Raw genomic sequence first — 26,638 nt, 5'->3', positions numbered from 1 at the left:
TATTTCAACACCTCTTGGTGACTTACTATTTTATTACCATGTAATAAGTATACCATCAATGACACTCTTATACTAGCAGCTGTTTGAGATATAAACTATGTGTGAGCTTACTCCCATGTGAAGGAATAGCTTTATTGATCATTGAATCACACCCTAATGTTTTTCACCAAGGCTGTTGAAATTCTTCAGTTACTATTACCAGTAATCTAAGCAACTGCAAATGATAGAGAAAAGGTCCTGCCACATAGTTTTTATTTCTCTCTTCTTGCAACACACAGACACATGTGAGAGCAAGGGGCTGCGATAAATGTTGCTGTCAATGCTGTGATGAGTTATCTGACTTAAAAATCACCCACAGCTCTTCTTGCCTTTTCATTAATTAGGGTGAGCCTAAGGAATGAGAATTTTTCATGCTCTTATCCGTGTTACCTTGCATCTTTACTGTTAATGCTGTTTATTTTAATGAGAGGGCATAAACACAATGAACAGTAAGGAAAATTGTTAATTTATGTTCTATCTTAAAAAGCCACCAAGAAGTACTTCGTCTCATCAGAAAAATCTAAAACTTTGGTCTTTAGAGAGGCAAAGGCGGCAGGTGTTTTGTTTACCTAGAGAAGAAGGAGGATAATGCAGGATCTGTTTGGAGTGTTTTTGCTACCTAGTATCTTGTAGAGAAAGCAGACCCCACTCCTCTCAGTTACTGGAGTGGAAGATGGGACATCTCAACCTTCTGTGGTTCTATGAAATATCTCAAAAGAAAGATGGGGGCATTAAGGAAGCACTGTATACCATGTTTTGACTTTCTAAAATCCTTATATTTCCACATAGACTCAAAAAGCTTTTGCAAGCTTTTGGAAGCTTTTTCGTATCTAGGGAGAAGGCGATAGGGTGCAGCATATGCCGTTAGTGGTATGAAGACTGGGTCATGTATGGAAAAAGTCGCTAATTATTCAGTTTCACTAGGAAGCCTTTGAAAAAAAGTAACTGGTGTTTTAAAGTAGAAAGAGGTTCTGAAGTAAGTTTTTAGTACTTTGAAAATTGCTTGAAAATGTTGCTTTACAATAGTGATTGTCTCTAAGACACATGATGTGATGGTAGTTGAAGGGTTGAAGGCTGCTATGGGAATATACATGCAGGTAACATTTCTTTGTTCTGAATTAATGTTAAGGTAAAGTACTTGCCTTGTACAGATCTTTTATTTGGCTGTTTTGCTGAATTCAGAACAAGGGTCAGGTTTTATTTCCAAAAGTCCCTTTCCAATATCTGGTCAGCTGGAAGTTTGTCTGTCTTTCCCATTAATAAGGTAGTACCTTAATGAAAAGTAAATAAAACAGATTGTCTTCCTTTTCAGACTGCCTCTTCATGCCATAGGCTGCTGCAGTCATGGCAGCACTGCTGGGTTGTTACCTATTCCAGTGCCAAAGACCATAGTAACTGTGCAGGCTCAGACTATCAAACAGCATCTGAATAGTTAAGATACTGGAGATGGGGTCATTTAGGTGTTGTCGTGTTCCTGCTGCTTACATGCTTTTGGCCAAAATTCACTTAATGTAGTTATATGAATCTTGCCTTGAAATGAATATTTGTTTTTTTTTAAATATGTTGAAGAGATAATTGTAAAGGAAAACAGAACTTAGACAACAGCCAAAAATTTCTTTTTTTCAGTGAAAACAGAGATTCATTTAGCTTGAGACTCAATTAACTTGAAATTCACTTTACAGAAATTCTGTTTTACTGTGATACATACTTGTCTGTAACATTAAAACATGCTTTTGTAGGTCTTGAGGAATTTGAGTCAAAGTATTTTGTATGGATATAGCTGAACATAAAACTGAATTGGTAGATGCAAAACTGTGTATCAGTGCAGTAAAGGACTGTGTTTTCTATTCATGCAATCTACCCTGTGTGGCTTGTCCTGCCTTATCCTGCATATTTACAGTTGTTTCATTGTATACTTTCTTCTGGAAAATTATATGGTATATGTACTTAGTGGGGAGTTTCAAATGAAGTATCAAAATCCTTTTTTGGGGTGAAGCATAATTACATCAGAGCAGCCAGATTTCTTGCTCTAGCCTGCCACAAAAATTCCATGCTGCACTTCCAAAAATGACAGAGGTACAGGGGGACAAGCATAGGAAAACTAGAAATTAGTGCAATACCCAGGAAATGTTTAGGCTTTGCTAACATGTTTGCATCATGCATTTGGGGGAAATCATCTCGGTGTTGTGAGCTGCGGTGGAGTATTAATGTTCCTTAATGTTTCTTTTAAAAATAAACTTATTTATTTATTTATTTATTTATTTGGTTGTTTTAATGGTGGTGGTGTTTGCACAAGTAGCTGCTAATGCTGGGTGCTTTGTACCTGTATCTATTCTGGAAGAAGATTGCTTTGCATCACGCTTCAGTGACATTCTTCTTGTGGGCCCAGCTCTACCATGTAACTGGACTGTGCCAGTTCACTGTCTAAGAAAAGGATAAGTTGATAAAAGGAAATAACAGTAAGGAAAAAATTCTCCCAGAGAGAACAGTGCCATAATATATGTATTTCTGAACAGTTGTCCATGCATGATATTTGAACTTCTCTGGATATTTGTAATGGCAAAGCTCAGTGAAGAAGAAAGTGACTTAGCTATGATGTGTTATTTTGTTTTACAGGAAAAGGCTCAGTGCTTTCAGAAGACTCTTGCTTCTCAAGCAGATAAATCCACTCAGACAGAACTCGTGGGCCATGATGTAAGTAGCTGTATCGAACAGTATTTTTTTATCATCTTTGTGGGTGTTCAGACTTCTGTCAGCCTGTTTGCCTCTGCTGCTGTGTCCATGCATTGATTTAATGAGATTTACTGGAACACCATTCATCCTTTGTTCTTAAATGATTCTAAAATACCTTCTGAAACATGAGAAGATAATTACAGCTACCTGCCAGCATGCCAATGCCCTATTAACTTTATGCTTTATGAAGACCTAAGAATTAGCATAAGTGAACGTGGAAGATATGTATTAATGGGTTGTTTCAGCTGTTTTTTTTTTTTTTCAATATTCATTTACACACTTGCTGACAATTTAATGAGGTTATTATGTTTATAATCACCATATGCTGTCTAAACAATATTTGAACTTTAGAAGATAATGGGATAAATACAGTTTTGCCAAGTGATGTTAAAATTCTGTTTCCTGAAGAGCATCTGTCAGAATTTCTGCCAGAAGGTGAATCGATAGTATGGTATCTTGATACAAGAACATAGTCAAGGAAGATTCCTTAACTCTTTTCCTTTTTTTTTTTTTTTTTTCCTTAATGGAAGTATTCTGTCTGTGGGACATTGGTTGAGTATGTGTAAGAGATTCACTTGTTTATATGAGCCATCTTGAATCATTTTTGATTATGAATGCCACAATGTGGAATATTTAGTACAGTCAGTTCTGTTCCGTGATTTGAGCAGAATCTAGCAATGCAAAATTTTACTGGCAAAATAAGGCTGTGGTTCTACATTCATATATATTGATGTGCTGCTTCAGATTTATAGTAAGAACACTGGATTAAAGCAGATTTTGAAGTCTTCCTTTCAGTATGTTTTGTATCAATGGATCATTAAAGTTTTGTCTTCTGAGCCTTTGGATAGTCTTCTGAAGATAGAACCATGCAAAAATTCCCATTTTAATCTGAAAAATTCTTGACGCTATCTACACTTCGTGGGTGTTTTTTCAGACTGTTTTTAGCTGATTGAAGACAGAAGTACTTTTTTTTTTTTTTTAAGTAAAATACTTTGGACAAAAATATAATTTTAATTATTGTCTTTATATGTATTATTCAGCACTTGTTGGTTGTCAGTTTTTGTTTTGCTTTGTTTTCTTTTGAGTACCTTTTTATTTAGGGCAAGTAAGTCAGTACTTTATTCAGTGTACCTGTCTGCACTAATTTCTTGTTCATGGGTTGCCAGGTACGAACTCTTCTGTTCTGCTGTGTCTGTGAAATAATGTCTGTTGGAATTTACTGAAACTGTGAGGTGTATGTATTAACAGTGAATATCCCATAACATTCAAAAATACCTGAAATGGGTTTTTATATTGTAATGGTATATCCCTTCTGGGGCTAATTATCCTTAACAGCTACTTTATTTCATCTTAGATGTTAAATAAAAGTCTTCCACTGAAAATGAGAATAAGCAATTTGGAGGGTTGGAGGAGTGGTTGTTTTTTTATTTGTTTGTTTAGGTTTGGGAATTTGTTTGCTTTTGTTTTTAAACATGTGATTTATACATTTGGTTGTTCTCTCCCGAATTAAATATGTGGTATCTCCTACTGCAGACATCCATGCTGTTAGCTGTTTTTTCTGTTTGTTTGCTTGCTTGTTTTTCCCAGTCTGTGTTCAATTGAGAGTTTGGATGGGTTAGGGGGTGGATGCCTTCTGCTCAGTAGAGGAGATGATTGACACTTCTGCAATAAAATTAGAACCCCTTCCCCCAAACAGATACAGTGTTCTGGCTGAGGTCTGAGTATTAAGATAAGAATAATTTTTGAAATTGGATTTTTTTTTTTTTCAGCCGCGTTCTCTTCAACATTAGTGGAACACATTTTTCAACCTTCCGTGTTAAAATGCCCCCAGGAAAGGTTGAAAAATGTCATGGTTGCAAAGGAATTGATTACAGACAAAGTTGAACTAATCTGTAGGAATAAGACATTCTTACTATGACCATTCATGAAGGGAATTTAATGGAGAAAGATGTGCAAATAAGTTAGCACTTTCCATGATATTGTTAACAATTTTGGCCATTTATTAGATTATGTAGCTGCCCTTCAAAGGAATGCTATTACAGGTAGTGATGGATTCAGCTGTGTTTCTGTTGAAGCCAAGTGGCAATTACGTTTGTATTTGTTGCTTTTGTGTGAGATTTTAAAGAGCCAGTTGTAACCTTGGAAAATAGTATTTGTACAGAGTTTTATTCAGGATGTGCCTAAGTGTTTGTAACTATAAGAATAATGTGCTGATGTGAAATCAGGTTTAATAGAAAAACACAAAACATATCAGATGATACAAGATATAATTTTCACCCTGTTAGTCTCACATTACTAGAGTAGCGCACATTAAATAGTTAAGATACCTAGTTTGACAGGTAAGCAGAAAAATTAAGTTTATTCCTTCATCACTACAGATTTGCTGCTGTAATTGAAAAAAAAAAAACCCAAACAAAACCACCCAAAGAAAATATTCGCCTGTTTTATTTCTTCTTAATGCAACTTCAGAAGCTAACAAGAATCAGATAAAAATGTTATCAGATAGTTGCGTAACATTATTTTTTCAATGTGTACAAATATTGATATAGACTTCAGAATGCAGTATTTTAGAAATCCTTAAGTTAGTGCTTCTGTGAATGGTTTGTTTTGTATTCTTTCATATTCTTTTGTTTCAATGTATAAATTTAGTATGTACCTATTTCACAATAGAAAACCCCCTGGAACAGATTAGCCCCCCAAAGAAAGCAATGCTCTGTTTTGTTTGACTTCTGGACAATGTTTCCAGTAGTTGAAAGACTACTCTTAAGCCTTGAAATCATTTAGATGTGTTGTTAAAAGTAAATGTAAGTTCTGACTTTTACTTAGATGAGAAATGAATCCTTTTGTCCATAGGGTATACAGTAATGAAAAAAGGCTAGAGGCTAGTCTGTATTTAGGAAGGAATGGGTGGAAAAGGAAGAAATGCAATCTTTCAAAGTGAAGAAATGTTCTTGCCTCTGTGGCGCTACTCTGAAAAAGTTTGAACAGTGTTGACTGAGAGCTTGAGGTAAGTATTTGAAGGAATGGAAGTTAATACAGTGTATTTTATGTTAGTGGATATCACATAACTGCAGTCAGAGTCTGGCTATCAGAATGATCAGCAAAGTTTGGATCATGCAATCTTCTGCAATAGCTGTAAATTGTTGGATAATATTTCTGATTTCTCTGTTTTCTCCCATGCCGCACACTGAGATTTTTAAACTGAAATTGCTTTAGAGCACTCTAATAGCTAGAAAGTACAAGCTAAAGCCTGTAGCAGTAAAACTAATGTTTCTTATAAGTAGCTGTTTGAACTGTAAAGCACACTGCTTAATCTCTTTTCTGTATTAAGATGACCTAATATGAAGCCTAATTATGGAATTAAAACCTAATTTTTAAAATAGGTTTTGGTGGTGAGGAAAAAGGTCTTCGATAAAGAGAAATGCTACAGTTTCTTAAGGTGATTAACATGACCACCTTGCTGCTCAACTAAGTTGAAAGTAAAATATCAAGCCAGCTGCTGTGCACATTCAAGGGAAGATATTAGAAAATAATCCTAAGGTTTCTTAGAAAGCTACTTGCTTTCTGCCGCAGAATCTCAAGGAATCTCCACCTTATGATTATCCTAAATTTATTCCATTTTCTCATATGTGTCCTGAGACTCATTTAAAACATGTTGTGAGCCTTTCAGAAAGAGCCATGTGTGCTGCAGATTGATGTGGGAGGCTGTTAAATGATAAATTATTAATATGTCTTAATCAATGGCAATTTAACCTCCTTCACTTTCTTTCATTTACAAAGCTTTATTTTATTGAGAGATCAAGGAATAATTTCTTCAGTGCTGATCAGGTTACTAAAATGAACTACTAAATTAATAAATACAGTCAACTAGCATTGTGACTGATCATAAGATCATGGTAAGCAATACAACTCTAGTAATGGCTGCTAGCTAAATAGGTAGTCCAAAATATCATGCAGGTATCATACAGACACTCTGCTGCATGTGCCATTGCTAATGAGTTTTCATTCAAATATGTCTCAAACGGAATTCAACAATCACAGTAAGATTCTCTATTTCTGTGACCAAAAAAAGTCTTGACTCAGCACTGCTGTGTCAGTCTTTATCAGTCTGTGGATGAAAAAAATTTGTACTTATTTTTATTCTACAGAGAGTAGAAATTCTTAAGAGCTGACGTGATTTCTACAATGTCTATTCTGTCTTTGCCTTGTGCTGATATAGGTTTCACACCTTGGAACTGCTGTTGTCTTTGGTCTTTGTCTTCCATACTGACAGTAAACAGGTTTTGAACTGGTCCACAACTCATTCCCCAATTAATGAGAATCCTTTCTAGTTTAGTGGTCCTTATATTTTGTATTGTGCTTTTGGAGTCTCACACAACAAACTTGTCTCGTATAGCTTCCAAACTGTTTGCTGTTTGATTTGCATAGCTACAACTTTCTCTAGCAATCATTCTTTCTTCTTATGTTCAGTTTTTATTTTATTTTTTTTTAGTAGGTGATTTCAAAATACCATTTCCAAATCTACCTGTGTTTTAGGATGTCCCACTTTTACAAATTCTGTCACTTTTCACCCATTAAAAATGAAATATTATGCAGAGAGTTTTTTGGTTTTAGTAACTGCCTCCCACTGACCCTTACCAAACGTACTGCCCCACCATCAAACCCATAGGTACCTGCTGTTTGAATTCCATTTAGCCGCAAAGTCATGAACGAGTTATTATACCTAGTACTGCTCAGTAGGGGAGCAAACTGTTCAAGTCACCTGGGCTTGCCAGAGGATGCTTGCTTGTGCGCAGGGTTTTGTGTCTGTGGTGCTGTACAAAAAGCAGTACAGGTTTTCACATAAACAAACTTCAAAGTAAGTGGCTTCTGAAAGTTGCTGTATAAAAAGACAGCCTTCCACTTGCCACTTTAATTCTGTGGCTGATTATCAACAGGTATTACATATTTAATTTTTGCAACCTCTAGGAATAAGGGACAGTACATTTACATTATGTTGTGGTGCTCAATTAGTATGAATGACCTTCCACTTTGATTTGTGGAATGCAAGTTGGCTTCTGGCTGCTTGTAAAAATAAGCTGCATGCCATGTAAGTATTTGTAGTAATGTATGGCTTGACAATGCAATAGCTGAGTTGCCTCGTATAACAGAACTTAATACAACAGTACAGCATCTGTATCTTTAAAAATATTCTTTTCCTGTCAGATGCTCTGCAGTAACAGTGCAATGTTTTTCTTGCCTTTTTTCCATCTTTCTACTTAATTCTACATTTCTTTGTAATAACCTTCTTTTGTCTTTGTATCTGCAGTTATGCTGTTGCCATCTTGCTTTTAAAGTGCAATAAAATAAATACTGGCCAGACCTACTGTAACTAGCTTTTGTTTAGATGCTTTGGGGTGGGGGAGAGAAGAAGGGAAAGAAGGAGTGCATTTAGTTACTACCAGCTATTCATCCTAGAAGTTCTTTTTTTTCTGAAGACACTACTTTTCTCACTTTTTCTGCTTTAGCTCCATCATTGTCTTCTCTTTAGCGTTCTCTTATACGAAAAAGTAAAATTTTTCACTTAAGCATATCCATCCAGATATTTGATCTCATTTCTTATTTTTATTTTCATTTCTAGGTAGTACTTTTAAGTGAGTATGACTTACCAAAATGTTATGGTGGTAGTGTATTTCCAGCATGTTATAATTACGTTGTTTCTGTCATAAAGACGCTACCAGGCAGTTCATGACATCTCTAAGAATTAATTAAATGAGAAAAAATAATAACATATTTTTAGTACATCCACTCTGATCTCTTACGCTAAGGGTGGGAAGAAGCAAGACACTGACAAATAGGATATTTCAGTAGTATTTATTTGTTTGAAATTAAAAAGCCATCCTTTTCCCACTAGATTATACCGTTCATGCATTATGCTGAATACTGGCAGTGTCCTATTTGTAATGCCAGAGAATGGTTTAGGAGTATCATAGCAGCACTGAAATGGTTTGAATTTTGTTCAAAGAATGAATTGAGGATTTAGTGAAGTGCATCCAATAGCAGAAATTTTTGAACTTAGCGATGTTTTGGCTTTGAGTGTATTTTCTTAAAAATTATAAAAGCTTAGAAAGAACAAGAAAAATTCAGAGATGAGGCATGGATAACCACTGTATTAATGGATAGCCACTGTATTAGAATGGATAATGTGTGTGTTTTTTGTTGTATTAGTACATTTAGAATGAATGTTTTTAATGCAGAGTGATCTACTTGTATGCTGTGTGCATGCTGCATATAGATTCTCTTCATTAGCATAAACAAGCTCACTCTGGTGACTTTTCTCCTGTACAAACATGACATCTCTTGTATAACTGTTTTCTAACTAGAACTGTGTCATGTGCAAGCTGACGAGTCATATTTCTGGTTTGGTATGCCTTGTTGCTTAATTCCTTGTTATGTTGATCATTAGTGTGCAAGAAGCTTTATTATTACATGCTGCCTGCATGACTGCATACAGCAGAAATTATCATTTTTCATTTAACTTTGTGTTGCCATCAAACCATCTAAGATTTCTTTTTTTCTTTTCTTTCTTTTTTCCCTTTTTTTTTTTTTTTTTTTTTAAGGCCCTGTGGAATTCTTCATGTTCTGAAGGCTTAGTTTACAAACCTATCAGCATCTCATTGGTTCCATCATTATTAAATTAAAACCCAGCATCTGGACACTCTTCACTTATGGATTTAATTAAATACTGCTGTATATGAAAGAGCTGCAAGTTACCATTACTGGCAAAATTCTACTGCTTAACATGATATTTGTATTATCAGCCATCAAACATCACTTCTTTGGCAGTAATATCTTCATTATTATATATATCTATGAATAAATTATTAGTAAGCTATTGCAAAATTATTATCTCAAATAAACCTCAGTTATTCTTACCGGCTTGTGCACTTAGTCATCCATTGGTGAATCACAAGTAAGAAAATCCTTCAGTGGCGCTTGTCTCTGAGAGTGAAAAAAATAAGTCATCAAGATCTGGAAACCTAAGGAAACTATTACTTTTAAGAACCTGTTTTGGTTTGGTTTTGGTTTTGGTTTTTGTTTTGTTTTGGTTTTGGTTTTTTTTTTTCCATTCAGTAATAATATTTTCGTACCGCCTGTGAATACAGGGTTAGCATCTTTCAATATGTAATCTGTTTGATGAATGTTCATAGTGATGTATGTATTTCTCATGTGTGATCAAGAGACATTTCTGCGGGGGATTTGGTAAGCCTTTACAAGGTCAGGATTTAACCCCAGGAAATGGGACTGCTGATCCTAAAAACATACACTCTGATTTTTGTGGGTTGCTTTTTTTTTTTTTTTTTTTTAATCCATTAGGATCATAGGTTTATTTTGCTTTGTATCTTATTTTCTGAGTACTTCAGCTTCTAAGAGACATTGCTAAGACAGCACCAATGTGAGCAAAGTAAATACTGTGTTTGCTCGATGTGACTGTGGTACTTGAGTGGATAACTTAGGTTGTCCAAAGCCTGGGTGGGAGGGAAGGAAGGAGGAGGTTTGGTGCAATTCCTGTTTTATGGCTTTATTAAGCAAGAGATCAGAAGGTAACTGGAGAGTTTACCACAAACCCTGTCACCACTGTTAGTTGCTTCGGTGTTCCCTTACCCAGGATTGGATTCATTTCCCTGAGGATGTACTCTACACCCACCCTTGCCAGGTAAGATGAGAAGATGCCTGTGCCAGCAGTATTCTTAAACCTTTCCTGCTAATACCTGTTCTTCCTAACAAGAGATGATACTTGAATGCCATTACTATGCTAATTCAATCAAGCCTCATAGTATATAATAATAACAGTTATTCAACTGGAGCAACACATAGGCACCTGTAGCTTTAATTTCAGAGGACGTAATACTCTCATTTAAAAATAACATTGCATCAGTTACTCTTAAATGAATATGAACTGAAAATCAAAACAGTCAACAAAATATTCATGCAGGTCTTCTAAGTGAAAGACCATGAACCTTCTTCACAGGTGATGTTGCATTATGTGGCTGGTTATGTACCACTTAACATGGTGGTTAATCAGCGTTTATCAATCCTATATCATTTGTCCATCTTTTGTCAGTAGCAGACATCTTCACCATCCTCTCTCACCCTTTTGGTCAAGCTCTCTGAAACCTCTTTGCTTCTATAATTGTGTAGTTCTTACTGTATTTGTTGGAAATCTCTTGATAAAACAAGTAAGTAGCAAATACATAATTTAAAGAAACAACAGAAATGATCATGTCCGTGGTATCCTTTTGAACTTCACCTTCCTTCTGGAATTTATCTGTTGCCATTCTCCCTTCTTTTCCTTGGGACTTGAAAATCCATTTTGTAATCACTGATGAGAATAGAAATGTCTACCTATTGCTGTCTGTCATGCTTTCTTTTTTCATCACTGTCTTTATTATGGTAATATTTTCAGTCCTTTTAGTATGCTGTTATCTGAAAAAGGCTAGAGAGAACATTTTTCATTGTGGTGCTTTAGCACAGATATCTGTGTTTTTCTTAAGAAATGCATATTGGGAATATGAAAAAAAACTGTGTAAGTCAGTGAAAGAAGAAGATTGGAAGGAAAAAGAAAACATTTTCAGAATTCTGATGAGAAAAAAAAAGAGTTTCAGTTCCTAAATGAACAAGCTTTTTAACTCTTTCTGCTAAGTCTGTGAAAGTATACTTGAAGTATTGAAACAGCTAGTGTATTTCTAAACATGTTGCCTGATAGAGGTAGTGTTAGCAGCTGTCATTTCAGTGCAAAACTGAACATGGCCCTTGGAATTTGGGAGTAAAGAGCGTAAGAGTTGGTATTTTAACTTCTCCATGAAATTACATGTAATTTCCAATACTTTTTTCACAATTTGTTTTATTTTCATTTTTCTGTAACTTTACAAAACAATATGAACCAATAAGAAATTACTCAGGTTTGGTTTTTTGCTCACTCATCATTTGAGTGGTTTGGAAAAAAATTGTGATTGACAAGTATTATTCAGACATCAAGGAGACATAATCAGTGTGGGCTAAGCCCACACTTTATATGTGTAAGCAAGAACTTACTGGTGTTTTAATTAAGGTCTTAGCAGTCTGATAACAATTTTACTTCTTAATTATTATTCCAGTTACCATGATACTAGCACATCTAGTTCAAACGGTCTGAAGTTAAATGTGCATAAAGTTCCTAGTACATACCTCTGTCTTTGATGTATTCCTGATTCTTGCACAGCTTCTCATGATCTGAAGGTCAATGGCTTCAGGTCAGTCGTGGGAGTGGTAGCGTTACAGTAAATCTGGTATTGCAGCTCCTTGACAAGACTCTGTTAACATGGCTGATTTCTTTCTCCTTGTTTTAGAATCCAGGTGAGATCTTTCTGATATGTTTATTAACATGTTGTACACACTGGTCTTTATCATTGCTTTCAAATTCACATGACCTTTTTTTTTATCCTTACAACTGTCTTCACTGTGCTCCAAAGGTTTCTTTCCTTTGGTGGGCAATGGGCCATTGCTGAGTTGTTCGTAGTCCTGGGGCCTCTAGTATCATCCAGTATCTGTAATTCTTTGTATTGCTTGTTATTGGAAGGTCATTCTTTACAGAGTAAATGCTTGTTACTGGTATCTGTCAGATATAAACATATAGCTGACAAAGCCACCCCTGCACCACCACCACTACCAAAACCTTTCCATGTAAGCTTGATATAAGGTGTTAACGCCTCAATAGCACAAGAACAGCTAGTGCAAAAAAGGTAATAGTAACCTGAGGATTAGATAACTGCTTTGTAGAACTAAAGTAAATGTACAGGCAGGCCAGCAAAAAACAGATCTTGATGCCCATGTTGTTAGCTTGACCCAAAGCCTGTGTCTTCTTTATAACTAATGGCAACACCATGTTAATTGGGATAAAATAGTAAACTAGCATTGTCAAAATACTTTGTTAGCATTCTGAGTATTGACACTTAGCAAGTGCAGTTTTTTGTTTTAATTGGCATACATTCTTCTTTCTCCATTTGACGCCTTGGGAGTGGTACCAGGTAATCTGAGTTTACTTTCTTTCTTCCAGGGAGTGCAGTGCTGTTTGGTACAGCATAGGAGGGAAAAAAGTAGAAACTGAGTCCTGTATTTCAAATTAACAAAGGTGCAAAAAAGCTGGAGAAAATAGAACAGATTTTCTGTGTTAAATGTTGAGAGGCTGAGAAGGAACAAGACTGATTATAAGAGTTATAAGCAGACAGAGAGGAAGACAAGTCTCAAAAAGCCTGGGATGCAGTAGAGAGGCAATTGAATTCAATTGAATTGAATTTCAGTTGTCAGTGCTTTATTTTCTTAATAGTATTCTGAAGCAATTTCAATATGAAAACATGCAGAACAGTGTGAATACTGGTATATAAAGAATTTTGCTGTACCTCAATATGTATTTGGCCAATAAAGAATTCCTATAGCTTACAATCTTTACAACAGGTCCCTAAAATAGTTTGAAACGTAATCATTGAGACTGTTGTGGACATAAGTGCATGATGAAAGGCTGGAAATTTTGTTGTTCTTAAATAGTTAGGAGGTAAGTGGCTTATCTTCTGGAGCTGAGTTTACCCAGTGTTAACCAGTGTTTTATTAAGGTTTATGTACACTCTGGACATTTAGATTGTGGTTTAAATTTTAGTGTGCTTTAGACTTTTATGTAAGTGTTAAAACTGAAATAGCTTAGGAAGATAAAGTTAGCATACAATGTATGACCTATGTTATACCAATAATAGAGACAGAAAATGTCCCTTTTGGTCCCAATTCCTGACCTATTACTAATATTTTTTCAATGGAAGTGAAGTGAGAACTATATCCAGGCTTTATACTCTGCCTTCGTTTACAGTGGTCTTTCAGTATTCATTTATTCATTTTTAGTAATGGAAGTTTATACTTCTAAAGATTCAACAGAATATTAACATTAATGATAAAACAGCAAGAAGAAGCATGAAGGGGAAAGGACTATAAATGAGATTTGGGGAATAATAATATGTTTCTTTGTAGTGTACGAAAAGGCATTAAATTGAAATCAGAATCTACTGAGTGCCAGCACTAAAAAGAAATAAAGTTCTGTTTGATAACTAGCAAATGCACTGCAAAAAAAACTTGCAAAGGTACATTTTTGTGTGTGCATGCTTTAAATCATGATAAATTTGAAAGCACATGAGTTGAATACCATCTTACTTTGTATTCAGTACCAACTTCATTGCTTTCAGGCACTGTTAATGTTAACTATCATGATGAAATTAAGTGATAGCTTTGTATTTGATACTACAGTATGGTGGCTTGATCTATATTGTGTAATGGTGCATGCATACTGTTGAATATTTGGAGAGAAATGTCAATGCCTTGACTGACATTATGTTTTAGGCAAAGAATGAGGAAAGCACAACTGCATGAGGAACAGTTGATACATTAAGTAGTATCTTCTTAAATATATTAAATGTATGAAACTTTAAGTACACATATCACTTATCACATATCAGCTTCCCAATGTGCAATTATTGCAGTTATTGTCCATGTGAATATATATTTGCACCTCTCTGCACATCTGTATTTCACCTTCCGGTCTGAAGATGAAGTACAGATTAACCCTCCAGATTAATGTGGAGACAAATCTGCTACGGGAGTCCTGTCAGGTTGTAAATGAATTCTGCAAAGAGAACTTCTAAGAAATTACCAAATCTCAGGTATTACAGAAATTAGGACAACATGAAGAAAGACAAGTTCTGCTGGTTGGAGTGGAATTTTGCAAAAGGACCAGTTCAGGCCATAGCATGGATATCTTCTTTGGTGCCTAGAACACCTCCTCTCCTTTCTTCACTGACCTTGATGTTCACAGGACTTTTTCTCAGCACTTTTTCCTTTGCTTCTCTGCTCTCTGGTGTTTTGCCCTTTCTTAAATATGTTTTTACAGAGATGCCACCAGCTTTACTTGTGCTGTGTCATTTGTGGACCCACTGCAACAGTGGGGCCATGGTGGAGCTGGCTGGATGTGTCTGTGTACAGCCTGGGGCTGCCCCTTATCTTGTCTCACTGATGCCACCCTGCAGCCTTTCTGCTTCTAAGACCTTACCACATAAACCCATTGCAAAAGCAAGTAAAAGCAAAGCATAACACCACAGCTGACCTGAATGGGATGAGAGTTAATAGTCTTCTACTTGTTTTTCATTTTAGAAGAATGCTTCCCTGGACTTACAGATCTGTTAATATGTGAGGGATGAGTATTACGAGATGGTTGACTAGATGTATGAATTTAGTTATGTTGCAAATTCAGAAACTAAGGAAACATAGCATAACTACTGCTCCAAAATACCTGGATACACTGAGATTGGTCACCAGAGATTGGTGTTAGTTGATGACTCCTGTGAATTCACCCTCGGAGTGAGAGAGACAATGTTGGCACCACTTCCATTGGTGCCTCATGCCAAGAGACGTTTTTTCACTACAGGATCTGAGCATTGCATTGAGTGTGTCAGAGAGATGGTTCAAGCCTCAGAAAGGAAGTTACACAAATAACATCACTTCTATTTAAGTATGTTCTCAGAACAACTATCCTTTGTGAATAACACCAAAAAAAAACCTAAAAAAATTTTGCTTGAAGCTGGCTGAAACATCAATACACTGATGTTAAATAGCACTAATACTGGAATTCTCTTTTGGTAGTGTAGAGTGAAGAACAAGTGCTTAGAGTAGAGGTAATTTGGGTATATGAGGGACTGTTCAATTTGTTTGGGAGAAGATGATTTTTGATGTCAATGAAAAGGTTTAATTAAAAAAATACGGAAACCATTATGTACTCCATGTTCTTTGGCATAGTTTTCCTAAATTCTCATTCAAAATAATCTAGCAATCAAATTTTGTATTAATAGGCCAAGATTAAAGATAGCATTTTTGAAAGAAGACAATACTGTCCTTGGATTGGCAGTGGATTACTGTTGCATTTAATAGTACTCCTCTGGAAAATCTTTGACCAGTTTATTTGCTACATGTTTATTACCCTATGTGGTGACTCTTCATCACATTTTCTGATAAATCCATACAACACTTGAGAGTGTGCAAGCCTGATGTTAGCCAGATAGGAGTTGAACAGCAGGTAGAGTTTACCTTTCAAATTTGAGCTGGAAGGTCTATAGTAGCCATTTTACAAGCATCTCTAAAGCATAGGCAATTTAATTTGTGGAGGGAAAAGAACCCCCCAAAAATAACTACTTGGCAAAATAATACTACAGAAATGAACAAAACTAGTGAAAACAAGGAGGGTAAAAACTTTATGGATCCAACAGAGTACATCAATGTCTGTCCAGTATATTCTTTACTTTTTAATATTTCTTTGCAACAAATATCCATGGAGAGGAATATGTCTGTCTTCTGAAGGTCTTTATAGCCCGATGTTCTCCCTTGATATTGGCTAGTAGTAGAGAAAAGGCAAAAGAAAAAACAAGTGTAAAGGGATGTTACTAGTAAACTACCCAGTTTACCAAATGAGATTTGAGATTATCAGCCTGAAGACTGATAATTGCCAGTAGACCTGTTTTTATGAGTTTATTTCCCTTCTGATTCTCTACTCTGCTTACATCCTTAAATGGATATGTTGTGGGTTTGGTTTAGTTTGGTTATTCTTCTTAATAATATTAATATGCTTCTCATCATCTCTAGTTGCGATAAAACCAGTATCCAGTGTTCATAAATTAATAGGGGTTAAATAGTAATTTGCTATCACTGTAGTTCTTTCTTCATTGAACATGCTTATGCTGAGAAGCAGATTAAGTGGCTAATATATGTATTGGGCATATATGTCCAAAAGAAGGTGCCAGATATTTGAATCTAATAGCTTTTTCTACTCTCTTAAGTAGGAAAGGAAAAAATTAGGTGTCTGACTCCATCCCTAAACCCCAGGTTTTTCTGTCTTCCTTTTTCAAATCTCTTGTTGCCATGTCTGCAAATTTCTCTTGCTGTTGGGAATATCTGAAACTCTGTTAGTGGCGGGGCTTTTGTTCTGGCTCATTATTTTCTCCTGCTGTTACATCTTTGCTTATTTCCTTTTATCTCGCTGCATTGTTTTTATTCTTTCTCCGCATTACAGTCCTATTTGGCTCATCTTCTGTTTTCTTTTCTATAAAACATTATTTTTATCACCCATAGAATCATAGAATCATAATGCATGCTTCTAAATCCTCAACAATATGAGAAACCAGAAAGTCATGCTTTTTTTTTTTTTTTTTTTAACTTTGGGTTTTTCTTGGTCTTTTTTTCTTACTTTTAAGCAGAAGGGAAGAGGAAAAAAAGACATCCAAGGCAAACTATTTGTACAGAATAATTCTCAGGGACTAGGAAGTCGTATTTTTCCCATAGTTCCAAATGCTACCTGCTGTGTTCAAAATCTATAAAAAGAAAATAGAATCATAGAATCATAGAATAGTTAGGATTGGAAAGGACCTCAAGATCATCTAGTTCCAACCCCCCTGCCATGGACAGGGACAACTCACACTAAACCATCCCACACAAGGCTTCATCCAACCTGGCCTTGAACACCGCCAGGGATGGAGCACTCACAGCCTCCCTGGGCAACCGATTCCAGTGCCTCACCACCCTAACAGGAAAGAATTTCCTCCTTATCTGCAATCTAAACTTCCCCTGTTTAAGTTTTAACCCGTTACCCCTTGTCCTGTCACTACAGTCCCTGACGAAGAGTCCCTCCCCAGCATCCCTATAGGCCCCCTTCAGATACTGGAAGGCTGCTGTGAGGTCTCCACGCAGCCTTCTCTTCTCCAGGCTGAACAGCCCTAACTTCCTCAGCCTGTGTTCATACGGGAAGTGCTCCAGTCCCCTGATCATCCTCGTGGCCCTCCTCTGGACTTGTTCCAAGAGTTCCGTGTCCTTTTTATGTTGAGGACACCAGAACTGCACACAGTATTCCAGGTGAGGTCTCACAAGAGCAGAGTAGAGGGGCAGGAATAACTATGTTCAAATATATTAAAAGAAAATAATGTAATTTTCAATTCTGAGGATATTAAGTTGCTTTTATAAATTTTTTAAATATGTAGAAAATTCTATTTTTTTATTCAATCTTGTATCAAGAAATTCCTGTAAAAGTTGCTTATTACCCTTTGCTTTTCTTGAACTATTCGTAGCAGATTCTGGTTGGCAAATGTTAAGAGAGCCTCACTGTATACTGTCAGCTTGGACTGCATTGAGAACAGCTATTTTCAGCTGACCATTCAGATGTATAATTTAATTAAATACTGTTAGATTCTTTTGGGCATCTACAGAAAACTTCTTAGACTGCCAGAAGTCTTACTCTGTATTAGTGCTTTCTGTATGTTTATCATGTCACGCATTTGTGGAAGGTCCTAGCATAGTAAGCTCTAGGATGCAAAAAGAGCACTATACTGTACACCAGACTAGCAGAGATCTCAGAATCCTTGTTGTTGCACAATATCCATAAAATTCTTGAAGACAACTTGTAAAACTCTATGTGAGCTGCTGTTATAGGAATGACAGGATAATTTAGCATATTTATATTGGGCAGCTTCCCTTCTGCTGAAGACACTAATTTCAGCTTTATTTCTATCCTACATTGTTCCACTGTTGCTTCCCCTTGCTCTTTGGTTCTAAGTAATAAATGTAACGTGCTGCTTTACTTTTGATAAATTTAATTAATCTATGATTATTACAAGTATTTCTGCATAAGCACAAAAGACATGTTCAAAGACTTGAGGCAATATGCTCATAAAATACTTGTTTTGTTCTTTTATTAATTTTAGTAGATTATTCCAGGACTGAATAAAAATTTTATTAAATTCACCTGGAAAAGCATACCCATTGAAGGTTATGCGTGGCAAAATTTCACCTCCTTTACAAGGGATGCCTTTTAAAAGCCAGGTTAAAGAAACCAATGAACTGTCCTATTGTCTCGAGAGTTCTTGCCCAGAGGAAGCATACTGCTGCTTTAGATTTTTTTTAGCCATCAGACAAAGAGAAAAATTCAACAGAAGTATTTATGGTGTTCAATATCTATAGCCAGGGGAAACACTGTTTGATTGAAGGACAAGGAACTGTGGACAGCCTGACTACTTCCATGTTCAATTTGGGATGCCAGAATACTATATTGAACTATCCTGAGGCGTTAGGTTGCATCACTCTAAATCTTTTCTGCACATTTTCTTTGTATTTGAGTTTTCTTTTGCACATAGTAAATTTTAGGATTTTTCCTTTTTGTTAAATACATTGCCAAAACTGATTAAATATAACCACAATAGTAATGTGACATGTTATTCTGTAACCCCTAGTTGCATAAATTTGCTCTACAGTGTGTGTGTAAGAGATGATGTTTCAAATAACTAGTGGGGAAACCTCCCCCAGTACCTGATAGTTGGTCATCTCTCACAAGACTGAAGTCTAGCTCAGTTCTCACAGGTTAACAAACACATTATGTCTTAAAAAGGTCTGCTCCGTATGGCATTTTCTTTCAGCAGGGGTGTGAGGGGAGGCATTGGGAAGGGGAGCAAGGACAAAGACTGTACAATATACCTAATGAAATGATTTTTTTGTTTGGTTTTTTAAGTATTTTTTTCTTTTTAAAATGTTCTCTGGAAGCTATGAGCGCTTTTATTTTCTATTCTTGCAAACTTGCCTCATTGACCCATTACAATTCTATACTTCCCTAATCTCTATTCCTTCCTGTGTTTTGTTTCTTGGTTTTTTTTGTTTTGTTTTGTTTTGTTTTGTTTTGTTTTTTGTTTGTTTGTTTGTTTTCCTTTAGTTCCCAGACTTCTTCCTTGTCATTACTTTGCTTTCCATACCACTTCTATGCTTGTTTGTGAACAGTCGTCTTCTCTATCAGCATTTTTCATTCTTTCTTGAAATCTTTGATCTTGGTTATTGTTGACTTACCACATCAGCTGCAGATTTCCTGAATGCATACTGAAGGAGCACATTATTGTTACTGATACAAGTAAGCTTCAATTTTTGCATAGGCAATTCAGAAATAATAATGATACTTAAATATCTTGACTTTCTCCTACACTTTACTATCGTTTTCATCTGCTCTGTCTTTACAAGCCAACATCTGACTACATAGTCAGTGTCTGTGGCAACAGTTTTGGCTATATTTAGCAACTAGGCAATCCACATGACAGATTGCACTTAAATTATCATCTTTATAATATTTTTATAGTATAAGTTTCTGGAGGAAATATTTTGTATCAGTGCTGCTTTGGTCCTCACTCTATGGGGAAAAGCTCTGCAAGTTAGTTCTATTTTTGATACCTGTATAACTTTCTTACTTTCCAAAGTAATCGAATGATACGTGATTATAAGAAGCAGTGTGCTGATGTTAGGTAGGTATGCTGGCACCCTCTTAATTTCAAGGAAAGCTACATTTGCTGAGGTAGGAATTGGCCATTACAACTCTAGATTTTGCAGTTCTACTGATTGAAGTTCTTTGTCCAAATTATTTGTGATGCCTTTATTAGGCAAAGTTGGCAAACCGATTTATGATTGTGCATGATTATGCACTTACCCAAAGATTGTAATTTCATCACTAGCTGTAAATGGAACCAAAATCCAAATCACATAATACAATGTCAAAGGATCTCTAAGGCTAATCTGATATTAATGCAAAATATCCGATGTGCTTTCTTCTTTTTTCAAAAGGGCTCAGTTACTTCCTGCAACAAATATTAACCCAGCATCTTATTGTAGTTTTCTTTGTTTCAGGAAAACAATTAGTTTGAGCAGTGTAATACACTTCCACCAGTGGGCTCTAAGGTTGCATTAAATGAATATTTAATATCCAAGCCCTTCTTTTAACAAAACCTAAACATAACAAAACTTGAGCCGCCATCTCCAAAAGCAAACTGGTTTCTAAACCAAATCAGCACTGATATTTGTTGGTGAACAGGGTCAAATCAGTACTCAGATCCTTCTTTCCACTGAAGGTTTTGCAGACGCAAGGAGTTTATTAAGAGACACCTTAATATGCTAGATTTTGTAGCATATCAGTTCAAATACAGATGTATTTAAGTACCAACTGCAATCAACATCCTCCAAAAACCTAAATATGGTTTGTGGATTTGGATCAAGGTAACTGTTGGAATTTCAAAACCTTTGTAATGTAAATGACCCAGGCACAACTTGTTATACAAGCTGGTAGGTTTTGTAGAGGAAATAAAAATTATTTTAAACTTTTGTGTGCATTTTTGGTGCTGTTTGTTCTTTTTAATAGAGCATTTTTCATTAGTGCATCTCCTTTTTTCTACCCTTGCATTCTCAATTAGCATAAAGTAGAGGTTTCCCAGTGTGGGCCATTTCTACATGAAATGTGCCAAAAACTTTATCTTGTACTAATGAATATTAATTGCTGTGTCACTGTCTATGAATGCATGAAATGTTTATGTCCAAGAAGTAAGGATTTTCTGCTGTATTTGCTTGGAAGGGGGTTTTACCATTGCTAGAACATTAGAGAACAGAAATCTGCTCCGCCTTTAAAAGTTGCAGATAGGAACCTTTTCAGTCACCTTTTCTCAGAGGTCTCCTGTTTTAGCATGCTGAACTCTGGGCTTCTTATCTGTGCAAATCAATAGCACTCGATTGGGGTACTCTGGTACATCATAAATGACATGCATTGCGGTGTCATTTGCATGGGCATGATTTATTCTTCTGTGTACTTTCTTTTACTATGAAAGTTTCTGAAATGACGCTGAAGTATGTAGATCCCTTTGTTTAAAAAAAGAAAAAAAAAGATTAAGTGATACTGACTTAATTTAGTCTATTACTTCAGCAAGTGTGATTCAAAGTTAATCTTCACTTGCATATGCTATTACAAACACTAATTAATCCTATTTGCGAAGACTAATTATGATTAATGCATATCCTTAAAATATACACCTAATTACACCTCATATAGTCTCTAAATTTGTATAAATAGAAGTTACAATTTTGAACATTGTAGATAATAAGCAATTTTCTGAATTTACATTTCATGTGCTAATTAAGGACAGCTTCATTGTATTTACGTTGGCAAACAGGTTTTGTTCTCATTACTCAACTTAGTGCTCTGTGAACAGAGGAAAATAACATGCCGGGTTTAGCACAGGATCAAAATATGTATCTTAAACCTGATTTTGCATCTAGATGTTTCTTTTGATTGATTGAACTAGTTACTGGTATTTTCTTTAACAGTTACTATTTATTTAATTAAATATATCTGCACATAAAGGGAAAAGAAATTCTGGAATTATTTTTTTCCCCTTTATTGTTTTGGTGAATGCTTACTTTTTATTCTTGGGAAGCTAAACCCTTGTGTAAGTAGCAAACATGATCATGGTATACAGATAATGCATAGGTCAGTATGCAATATAAGAAATTTCTCATGATAACAGTAATAGAATTATAGAATAGTTAGGATTGGAAAGGACCTCAAGATCATCTAGTTCCACCCCCGCTGCCATGGACAGGAACACCTCACACTAAACCATCCCACACAAGGCTTCATCCAACCTGGCCTTGAACACCGCCAGGGATGGAGCACTCAGAACCTCCCTGGGCAACCCGTTCCAGTGCCTCACCACCCTAACAGGAAAGAATTTCCTCCTTATCTGCAATCTAAACTTCCCCTGTTTAAGTTTTAACCCGTTACCCCGTGTCCTGTCACTACAGTCCCTGACGAAGAGTCCCTCCCCAGCATCCCTATAGGCCCCCTTCAGGTACTGGAAGGCTGTTGTGAGGTCTCCACGCAGCCTTCTCTTCTCCAGGCTGAACAGCCCCAACTTCCTCAGCCTGTCTTCATACGGGAGGTGCTTCAGTCCCCTGATCATCCTCGTGGCCCTCCTCTGGACTTGTTCCAGCAGTTCCGTGTCCTTTTTATGTTGAGGACACCAGAAGTGCACACAATACTCCAGGTGAGGTCTCACGAGAGCAGAGTAGAGGGGCAGGATCACCTCCTTCGACCTGCTGGTCACACTCCTTTTGATGCAGCCCAGGATACGGTTGGCTTTCTGGGCTGCGAGTGCACACTGAAGCCGGCTCATGTTCATTTTCTCATCGACCAGCACCCCCAAGTCCTTCCCTGCAGGGCAGCCCTGAATCTCTTCTTTGCCCACCCTGTAGCTGTGCCTGGGATTGCTCCGACCCAGGTGTAGGGCCTTGCTCTTTTTATTTACTTTGTTTTTATATACAAGCAAAATTTGAAATCTGGGCAATCTAAAATTCTGAAAGAGATGAAAATGTCTTGCAAGTTTTAATTTTGGTTTTGTTTTCAGCAGCAGATTGAAAGTACATATGCACATTGTGATGAAATATGTAATTTTTATAATGTGGTAGATTAAGCAAAGTATTAATTTTCAACCATGTTAAACTAAAAATAAACTTTAGCAGATCTTGTCATTATAACTGGTCTGTTACAAACTACCTCTTTCTAAATTCAAGTAAAACCCATAGCCGAAACCCAGTTATTATTATTGCATTTAAATCCATTCACTGCTTTCAAATAATTTTAACTTCTTTTTGGTTTCTTACCATGAATCAAAAACTATTATTTATAAGTATTTACTAACAGTAGTCAAAAAATACTTGCATTTCAACCATCTCATAAAATAATAGCATCAACAGTAATTGATGATTATGTGCTGCTTAGTGAAATATTTGTTGTTTTGTTTACCTGCTATCAAAATTTAAAAACCAAACCAATAGTTATGTTTGGGCAAGACTTACAAATACATTTGGTCTCAGATATTTTAAAAACTATTATGGTTGTTGTATTTTCTACAATGTTATTGTGATTTTCTAATTTAAATAAATAGAAGATTCCAGAGCACATAGGATCTTGACATGGCTTCCAGAAGCCATACAAGGTTCTCTCTAGTGATTTAAACAAATGATTGGGTTTTGTTTGCATTTCTTTCAGAAAACTTGAATACAGTTCTCTACTTGCAAGTTTTCATCATTAGTTGCATCTTTTTCCCTTTCCTCCCTCATAAGTTCTGAAATCAAGCCATTTGCTTTTCACCTCATCTTAATTCTTCAGGTACACAAAAACCATGTTAATCCAAATTCACATGTTGTGGTACTGCTCTGTCACTGAAATTTCTGCAGTTCTCTATACAGTTACCAACCTCACATAACATGTATCATTTCCTCAGAGTCCTAGCTTAGAAGAGGTGGACCTTATTCACAAAAGCAAATTTGATTTTTTAGTACTGACAGTTATTACCCTACCATTTGTGTATTTATGTCTGTTTAAAGGCTAAAAAAAAAAAAAGATTTATAAAAGCCCTCAAAATCCAAGCACATGGTATGGTAAACAGAGCAACCTTCTCTTCATTAGGATTCAGTTGAGATAAGTTACAGTGTTCTGTAAGTCACTGTTGCTCCATTATTCTTAAAGTATGTAATTTATTCATTGTTGTTCTTAATATTGCTATTGAACTTCAAGGACTGTCTGCAAGATGTGGTCCAACAGTAATTTATGCCATAAAGTTTGCCAGGGATTTAAGAGAGCTGGAAGCAATCACTGCTAAGGCAGTTTGAGTCTCCATGTGTGTCCTCATTTGAGGTATTCACTTGTGCTGTCATAATTACTCGAATGTCACATTTAAACATTTAATCTTTTTCAAGGCCTTAAGAAAGCAGAGTGATTGCCGTAGCAACACCAGTTACCTGCAGGGAGGGATTCTGAATTACCACCAGACCCTGGATTGCTACAGCAGGTTTCCACCTTAGCTATCTTTCACTCTTGCTGAAAGTTCAGATAAATCAGCATGCTTGCATATACCAGACAAATTTTAGTAATAAGCCACTTTAGTTTGTATGGAGATGGGTGAAAGTCTAGAAACTTATCTCTTGTTCAGAGCATTTGATGGAATCTGGATAGCTTAAGGAAAAGAAACTGTGTTAGAAACTGTTCAACTTGGATTTCTAAGCTGAGAGATTCTACAAATACTTTTTGTGTGTCGTTTTGCAGTTTGGGTACTGCATAGAAGCAGTGGTGAAGTTTAGATGGTTAATTAAAGCTAAGTGGAAAGGAGAAAAATGTCAGTAATTCTTTATTAATAGGAACCTGTGAAGCAAGAAGATTCATTAGTAAAAGCAGCCTTCAGTGATCCAGAGCTGAGGTTACTTGGGAAGAGTCACCCCTGGGATTCAGATCTACCACAGAGCAGGTTTGTGTTCTCCTGTTGCCCCTTTCAGTGGTGCTGAACTGCTCACTCGTATTATGAACCTATTTTAACTCTGCAAAAAGTGAACAATTTTCTGCTGTCTGTCTTAGTTCAAGAGCTGTTTGAATGCCAAGGCTGGCACTGTAAAGGGCGATATCATGAAATAGGGAAGAGTAGGTGATTACAGAGAAGCCTAACTCCCTGATGGTGTGATTCACTCCAGCTAAGCCTGTCAGTGGCAGTTTGCCACAGAATTTACATTAGCTCTCACCTGGCAACCTGGTAAGCAGTTCAGGAAGGTATTAACTTCGGTACTGGGTTAGTAATTGCTGGCCGAGCTCCTGACCTGGCTCCCTGGGTTGTCAGAGACATGCCAGTACCATTAAGAAAGGAGAAGCAGGAGGCCCCACAATACCAGTGCTGTAGGCTGCAGCTGGCTGGTGTACCGCTTCAGGTCTCCATGAAAACACAGGGCCCAGGGACAACATAGTGTGGCTCTTCCATTTTCCCCGCAGTGAACAGTTACACACATGTCTTGCGGAGCTCACCATGCCAGTAACCTATGCTACAATCACCGCTGCTTGTATAAGAGTGGGTACGGCTGCAGGATGGGACTGGAGGCTGGGCATTGACTGACTTTATGTGCTGTGGAGTAGTAGTATTTGGAAGCTGTAAAGAGCTCAACTCAAGCTTAACTTGAAGCTGTGTCGATCCAACAGGTTTTTAAATGTCAGAAGAGTCATGACCTTGGCATGAGAATTCAAGGGAATTCAAGTGGAAATGAGTTTAAATTTTAAATGTGATACAAATAGCTCGAGTTTCGGCCATGGCAAGAGCATGTGCATACTCCAGTTTGTGCATGGGTGGGTATATATTCTTGTTTTAAGTCCTTGAGTAACCGATCTCAGAGTTTCACATAATGTAGTAAATGGATAGACATTCCTGGAAGTGAAAGTACTAATTTTGTAAGTGTTTTCAATTGGGTCGTTAAAAATAGTTCAGTTGCCATTTGTACCATAGTGACAAACCCCTGAAACTATTGAAAGGGAAGCCTTAAAGATGTACTTTTATGTTTGGGAAGAAAATTCAATGCTGTTACTGTTTGGCTGGCAAGAGATAAATATTCATCAATATTTCATTCAGACAAATTTATCTTAATGTTTTCAGAAGCACCAATCCTTAAAAATATTCCTCAAACAGAAGTGGTTTTGTTGTCTATTCTTAATCTAGTATCCTGGAAATCTGCAAGTACAGGAGTAAGATGTTTACACAGTGTATTAGCTCCAAATGTTAATTTCTTTCTTCTCTTCAGCTATTCATTCAGCTCTTACTAGATCTTATGGGATGAATTGAATATTCTTTTTCATTTAGGGTAGAGGAAGGAAAAGAAGAGAAGCAATAACTAATAATGGTGTAGTTCTGCACTACACTTACAGTGCTCCAGCAGGAAGATGCTAACTGAAATGGTTTCTGCTTTCTGTGGAACATTGAATGTAGTGATCATGGACCCAGAGTGTGACATGGTGATGGGGGTCCACCTGCACCATCTGCAGCATCCATATCTCTAGAACTGGCATTCAAGGGGTGGAGAGACAGAAGAGCCCACTGGTTTCTCTTTCAGTGCAGCTTGCCCCTGCAGCAGTTTAGCTGTGGCAAAAGTTAAAACTGTACCTTGA

General features: G+C 36.4%; 1 protein-coding gene across 8 annotated transcripts in view; it reads left to right on the top strand.

Annotated features, from left to right (window-relative positions):
- The window catches only part of CCSER1 (coiled-coil serine rich protein 1), a 735,753-nt gene that overhangs the window by 458,274 nt on the left and 250,841 nt on the right, over positions 1 to 26,638 (top strand). For 5 of the 8 annotated variants that reach the window (XM_065691921.1, XM_065691927.1, XM_065691936.1 and 2 more), the window contains one exon: positions 2,656 to 2,733. In XM_065691921.1, the coding sequence (XP_065547993.1) occupies positions 2,656 to 2,733 (78 nt within the window). Of the gene's footprint in view, positions 1 to 2,655; positions 2,734 to 9,371; positions 9,687 to 24,858; positions 24,966 to 25,681; positions 25,811 to 26,638 lie in introns of those variants that run through there. The other 3 variants (XM_065691944.1, XM_065691953.1, XM_065691963.1) reach the window with 3 other exon arrangements.

This window comes from Lathamus discolor, chromosome 1 (genome assembly GCF_037157495.1).
Source record: "Lathamus discolor isolate bLatDis1 chromosome 1, bLatDis1.hap1, whole genome shotgun sequence".
Classification (NCBI taxonomy): Eukaryota; Metazoa; Chordata; class Aves; order Psittaciformes; family Psittacidae; genus Lathamus; species Lathamus discolor.
Note: the sequence above shows the minus strand (reverse complement) of the source record. Positions and strands in the feature narration are given on the sequence as shown.